Source organism: Epinephelus lanceolatus, chromosome 3 (assembly GCF_041903045.1).
Source record: "Epinephelus lanceolatus isolate andai-2023 chromosome 3, ASM4190304v1, whole genome shotgun sequence".
In the NCBI taxonomy this organism is placed as follows: Eukaryota; Metazoa; Chordata; class Actinopteri; order Perciformes; family Serranidae; genus Epinephelus; species Epinephelus lanceolatus.
Window position 1 is genome coordinate 44,357,552 of NC_135736.1, and position 7,225 is coordinate 44,364,776.

Below are 7,225 nucleotides of genomic sequence, written 5' to 3' on the forward strand. Positions count from 1 at the left end.
AGTTTATATCACAAGTTCTCCTTTAATGCCAAATATGATGAGTGGAGCAGACAGCGAATACATGAGGGTTGAGCATAAATGCTCCTTTCAAGTGTTGGTTGCATGATTTCCTCATGGCAAAAATGACATTTCTGATTAAAGCTCAACTATCTATATTCACTATTTCTGATTTATATTATATATATTATATATTTTGTGAGATCATGATGCATTGCAATGCAGAGTTGATGTATTTAGTTTTGCAATTAAGTATAAAACTTCAAAGTTGGAATCTGAACTTCAAAGCTGTTATATTTTTACATGCTTTTCAAAGTATTCCTGGTCAGTAGGTCACATTTCTCTCAACAGTAATCTTCATTATATGCAGCGTTTTCCTTTTTCAAACACCACTGCAGCCTGTTGCTGTCAACCAGATTGTGACATCTTGATATAATTGCTGCTCAGGCATTTGGTAGTCATTATGGTGTTAGTGTTTCTGATGCCACATTCACATCATGCGGGAAGGAGAAAAAGAAGTGATGGGAAAGGTTTCCATGGATACGGCTTGTGTGTTTTTACAGCATCTGACAACTCGGGGTGGTGACTGTCAGTGTTACTGATAACAAGTGTAATTTACACACTGAATGAACAGTTCCAGCTATGAGTTAGACTTGTAACAAGCGGAGTTAGTCATGTGGGTGTTAAAAGGGCTCGTGATCAAAATGTCATCTTTTTTGGCTTTGAATTGTGGAATTTGGCTAATTTAAGCCCTCTGTGTTATTTTTACACAACTCCATATGCTGTTTTTAACCACAAAGTGAGATTTCTTTTCCTGTCTCGAATTTCAACTTATATTGTCATGTTGAGTATTTGTAGGCCTAATAATAATAATAATAATAATAATAATAATAATAAAATAGAAAATACAGATGTAGATACTTCAAAACTTCCATGTGTTGCATGGGGGATATGTAAATCACATTACATACATGCTTGATGTCCCTTTTCTACTGTATTTAAAAAAATAAAAATAAAAAATAATTGAAGATCCCCAGGAGGGAAATGTAGAATTATATTATATAACAAACAACAAAATAAAATTAAAAAATATAAAATATATAAATATATAAAATATTAATTAATTAATTAATAAAATAAAATGACATAACATAAAATAAATAAATAGATATATAAATATAGTTCTGGTAAGTGGGGGAAAAGACATAAATTAATTTACTGGATATGTCTATTATTCTATTCTATTTCTATTTCTGTTTGTTTTTAAAATCTGGCTGGGTACAGATGAAAATGGGCATTTCATTCAAGCTAACTGTGGCTTATTTACAATTTTTTATTATTTTTTTTTTTAGCAGCAATGAACTGTCCATAAAATAAAAAAGAAAACTGATAAAATAAAATAAAGCAAATGAATAGTGAATAAACAATAAAAAGTTAGGTTTATATCTGCGTGCAAAATCAAAGAATGTGGAAAAACAATTGTGCAATTGTGTTTATCACTCTTCTATTTTAAATATGGTAAAGATTTATTGGGTTTTAAATATTCCACATTGAAAGGACAAAACATCGATAGTCTGTGTCTGTCTGCAGACTGCGCTCCTTTGTTTGGCTGTCAATGTAAAATCATTACATTTCCAACGGCACATGAAAGCACCATCATGGTGCTCGGGGCTGACAGCCGCCTGCTGCCGTTTGACCTCAGCCGCGCGGCTGCTTAAGTAACCTAATTTACACCGGTGACAACTCCATATATGGTGCAGAGATGACGCCAGCACCGCTGTGCTCGGGTACGCGGGAAGGGGAGGGGGGGCTGCGGTTGCGCGTTCGCGTCATGGCTTTTCCACTGTGCGCGTCCCCACGGGGCTTTACTACCGGATGGACCATATATGGAGGCTGAGAGTGCGAGTGAGTGACGTGGTGTGTATCTGTGTGTGTGAGAGAGAGGCAGAGAGAGAGAGAGAGAGAGAGAGAGAGAGAGAGAGAGGCAGAGCAGAAACTCCCGTGAAATTGGAGACACGTTTCCTTCTCCCACGTAAATTCTTCGAACTGCTGCTGGCCGGGTTTTTACCAGAATGTAAACAGACTGACATAATCTCACTCACCACGTTCCTGCTTCTGCTGACAGCTCCTTCTCATATTCATCAACAGTCACTGTCATACCACACATTAAAAACACTTCCTCAAACACTGCGCTTCCTGCTGTTGATGTGAAGATCGATTTCAAGACACATATTTAACTTGATTGTATAAAATCTCTCATATAAACTTAGGCTATATTTTACAAAATAAAATGCATTATTTTAAAGAAACGTCATTTTGCAGAATATTAATCGTTAAAAGAGAATTTTCTACAGACAAATTTAACTTATCATCTCATCAGGTTATAGATACGATTATTTATTATTTATTTTTTAAACATTACGTGTGCACGTCATGCCTCTTCTGAAAAAAAAAAGCTGCATCTCTCCTGGAACAAAATGTGCTATATCAATATTTTTCCTGACCGCTTGCTCATGATTAACTTATTATTTCATGAAGGCATTTACAGTATGTTTTTGGAGAAGGATATTGATTTGAAAGATATCTAACCCCTAAAATAAAGAAACATAAAAAATAAAACATCTTCATTCATGTTTATAAAGAAGAAAAATGGAGCCTTTGTAATAAAAAATTAAAAAAAAATGTTTCTGGTTGGACTTTGTATCTGCAGTAGTCAGAGGTGTCTTGCAGCAGAAGCAGAAATCAAAGTAATAAAAAGAGATCAACCGTGAGAAAAACGGTAGACGGAACAGATGGTGTGTGTGTGTGTGTGTGTGTGTGTGTGTGTGTGTGCGGCTACAGCAGGTGTGGGCGGCGCCTGTTTGTCACTTACTGAGGAATGAAGTCCACGTTACGTCAAAGAGGAAATAAAACGCCACCCTGCTACATGTACTCTCTCACTTCTCTGAGTACAACAACTGGTGAACAGCTGAGGTCCGAGCTTAGACAGATTAGAAACTAGAAACTAAAGTCTAACTCAGGACAGATAAAGCTCGTCTGTTTTGTTGAGCCTTTTTGGTGAAAGTGCCAAATCGACCGTGCGTAATTACGCATAACAACAAAGAAAGAACAATGAGTGCCACAGCCGCTATGGAAGTGAACGCCGAAGCCAGACGGATCCTGGCCGTGTCGATAAGCAAGCTGTACGCGTCCAGGACCCAGAGGGGAGGACTGAGACTCCACCGGAGCCTCCTGCTCTCCCTGGTCATGAGGTCTGCCCGGGACATCTATCACTCCTCCCGGGAGATCGAGGGGCCAAGCGGCGCGCAGCCAACATCGGAGGAGCCGATGGATACCAGCTCCAGCCCGGAGGAACATACTGTGCTCCCCGAGCCTCAGTCTGAGCCCCAGCCGGCACTGAACTCATCCGAGCCGCCCGCAGAGGAGCCGGACAGCGCGGACGAAGGGTGTGATAGTGATATCACAGAGGACAAAGAGAACATGAGCCCGACGAGGCAGTCCAGGAAACGCCGGGGCAAGGCGTCGGCGGCGCCTGACTTCCTTCCCAGCAAGAGGGCGAGGCTGGAGCCCGGGGAGGAGAGGTATGCGGCCCCGCTGGGCAGCTGTCGCGCCGGGGCCGGGGAGTCCCTCACTGCTTTGTCTCTAAATCGGGTTATACCTGCCTTCTGAACAGATGGAGGGAGAAAATAGCCTCCAATGGGACTTTGGAGTGATTCTGAACTCCTCGTTAACCTGATAAGGGCGGTTTGACCCCCCCTTTGCGCACCAAGGCGCTGACCTACATCGGCGGCCCCGGGACAGAGGGATTACCGGGGCCATGGTGCGAGCTCTCCGGTCGATCTGAGCGTGCCTGCTGGGCCGGTGGAGCCCATTTCAACAAGCAGAAAAGGAGGAGAAGAAGAAGAAGAAGAAGAAGCAGGCCTGAGGGAGCTACGGGCCGGAAAGTTTGAGGAACAAACTGAAGGGGAACTGGTTGCGTTACTTTTTGTTTCCCGGTGAATCACCTTCAGTAAAATGAGTCCAAACAAGTGACTGGCGCTGACTCAAAGTGTGTGTATGTGTGAATCAGCAGAGAGTGACATGAGTCAGTCAGAGAAGAAGTGAAGTGGTAAACGGTTGACCACAAAACAGCGCGCACACACACACACACTCTCTCTCTCACACACACAGAGGCAGGACTTCAGGGGAATTTCCTGCCTTTATACCGGGACTTGAAAGAGGAAGGACAGTTGGGGCAGACTCACTGCCACACAAACACACATTCAACTGCTGCTGTGGACTTTGATAAATCAATACTACTGCTAGGGGACTTTCCTGTAAACTGTTCACATGGTGCTTTGAGAAAAAAAAACAGGCTGGTATTGGATGCCATTTAAACCTTGTGTTTTTATGTCACTAAAATGCTTCATGTCAAACCTGTGAAAAAAATATTACCTCACATTCCAAGCTGCTTATTTAATCTGTGTGATTAAATTAATGGTGTAAATATTTGTAATAAAAAGCTGAAAGCATACTCAGTTGTCCTGCTGTCTTTGTCCTGAGGTTACTCAAGTTTTAGGGTTGCTGATTAACACACACACAAACATCTTATTTCCAAATTAAAGGGCCACTGGTCTATATTGGGCCACAGTTCACAGGGTCAATCCTTTATAAGAGGGAGGATGTTGGTACAACCCAGCGCCAGTCTGGCTTGTTGCTGCTAATCTCAAGCTTACAGCCAGGCACACATTCAAACAAACAAACAAACTCACATACACACACACAGGAGCAGCTTCCAGGGTCGCACCGTTTCCTGAGGATTATAACAGAATTCTGAATCACATCCTTCCTTCCCAACATGACCTGACGCTGAATCAGAGAGGGATAATAAAAGAGTTAGGCAACGTCGTCACAGCAGCTGGGGCCAAACTCCGCTGGCGAGTAACACAGAGAGCAGCAGGTAGTGTTTATAGCCAGAGGGCCTCTTCATCATCATCATCATTATCCTCATTACAAAAAGCAGCAGCTTCCTGGCAGATGACTGGAAGTTAACACCCAGAAACTTAGTAATGGTTGTGTTGATCTGGTTGTTCTGGTTGCTCAGGTTTTTGTCACCATCCCTGTGTTTATTGTTGAGATTCCAGTCATCGACATCATCGACATCATCATCCCCACTTCTTTGTTCCTACATATTAATGCAGCATCTGAGTCAAAAAGTGGAAGAAAACAAAAAGGATGAAGAATGATGATGATGTGATGATGAAGAACTGAGGAATGATGATGATTTCATCCCTAAAAGGTCAGGTGACATGCTCTGTAGTCTCCCTAAAGGCTAATTTTATCTTTATTACATCTTGGGTCTTGTTTTATGGTTGTGATCAACATTTCTCTCAGTCATAATAACACTGTCCTCACCAAACTCACTCCTGGGATCTGGGAACACGGCGACCTCGGAGCTACAAAGTCTTGCAAGAAACAAGTGATCACATAAGCAACCAGGTTGTAAACAAGTCAACAGTTTGTTTACATGTTACAGAGAACCTGAACAACAGTTACAAGCAAAGTATTCATAAAACCATACTGTCCTCACAGGGAGGTGGATGTCAAAGGGTTAAGAAAACAGTCATTGTCGTCATCACTACCTTCTTCCTCTTGCCCTCCTTTAATAATGAGGAGAAAGAATGTGGAAAAAAGTTGATGCTGCTGGGAGAAGTTTGCCCAGAGGGCTTTTATGCCATAAAGGGACTTCTTGGTTAAGGTTAGTGGAAAAGAAATCGTGGTTTGGGTTTAAGTGAATCGATTCCTGCCAGAAAGAGCTTTTTCTGACAAAAAAAGAAAGCTCTTGAGGCAGTTCTCCCATGTGCTGACTGTGATGATGCTGTTGCTATTTTGGCCATCATCTTTATCATCATAGTGAGGGGAAAGTGGGATTGATTACTCAGGGCCCCAATGGGAAGGGGGTTGTTGAAAAGCCTGGAATGAAAAGTTTGGTTTTGTTTGCAGCATTTTATTTCTAAGTAATTAGTGCCATAACTGAATAAAAATTGGCAGAATAAATCGTCTGAAAGACTGAACTTCGGATTAAGAAATAGTGGAGGCTGTCTGAGGCCCCTCTCACCCCTTAAAGGTGCAAAATGGTTTAGTCCGCCCTTGCACTGGATTCGTCTCTATGGTCAAGGCGGGAACATCATGCCGTTATGCCGCCTCACCACTCTGAAGAAAGGGTATAATCACAGAATGGGGGGACAGAGTTGTTTCGCCTCTGAGTCGCAAACAGAGGTAGCAACAGCTCCGAAACAATGTCCACACAAACGGGACAGCCAGCATGGCGGGGTCATGGGTGTGATGTTTTGACAGTGTGTTGTGCGTGTGACCCACTGCGGGGAATTCAATTCTAAAACCCCTTTTACACTGCCAGGTTTTCGGCGAATGTTGGGCCATTTTTCCAGCAAGCTGCGAGCATTTAGACACACAGAGCCGGATTGGCGAGTTGATCTGAGGTGCCCAATTTTCCTCCTCGTAGGGTAGACATATTGGCCAAACCTTTTTAGTTTAAAAACAACGAGGCGGCCTTCCGCTACAGGAGGGGTTGTTGAAGACTTGTGGGAGGAGCTGTTGATGACGCCACACATGCGACCCACTGGAGGTGGATAAACAGGAAACAGCTGATAGCAGGAATTAGTGAGCAGCTAGTAGCAAGAGGGAAACACAAACCTGACAGACACTGTAAAGATGAGCAACAGAGGAGACAAGGAATTGCGCGCCCTCCTTGTCCTTGCAAACAAAGAGGCCATTAACCGTCAGATGACGGGGACGGTGAAGAACAGGCCAACTTACGAGAGAATCGCCGAAGGACTGACCTGCCACTGCTTCCCTCCCACGTCACTGTTTACGTCACACACTGAGCTACATGTTTGTTACTTGCTCACGCCCCCCATTGCCCCGAAAAAGGTGCATTCTGTATAAACAAAAGTAGGTAGGCAGCATTTTGCTGCACTCCCTGATTTTGTTTTTATACAAGACTGATTGGACTTTCCTGCAAATTTGCACAATTTTTATTTAAAAAGGGCTAAATTCACACGAGAGGATGTCAGCGGAGACAGTCTACCCTTCTTGAACTGTGCAGTACACATTGAAGAGGACAGAAGCCTAAACATCGAGGTGTACTGAAAACCTACACACACAGACCTGCTGTCTGACTCTCACCACCCACTGAAGCACAAGCTGGGAGTCATCAGGACACTGAGCC

The 7,225-nt window shown here is 43.0% G+C and overlaps 1 protein-coding gene across 1 annotated transcript; it reads left to right on the forward strand.

The window, feature by feature from the left end:
• Positions 1–2,916: 2,916 nt before the first annotated feature.
• On the forward strand, positions 2,917–4,510 carry ier2b (immediate early response 2b). The gene has a single exon (XM_033623262.2). The coding sequence runs from the start codon at positions 3,109–3,111 to the stop codon at positions 3,664–3,666; it is 558 nt and encodes a 185-aa protein (XP_033479153.1). The 5' UTR covers positions 2,917–3,108; the 3' UTR covers positions 3,667–4,510.
• Positions 4,511–7,225: the final 2,715 nt, after the last annotated feature.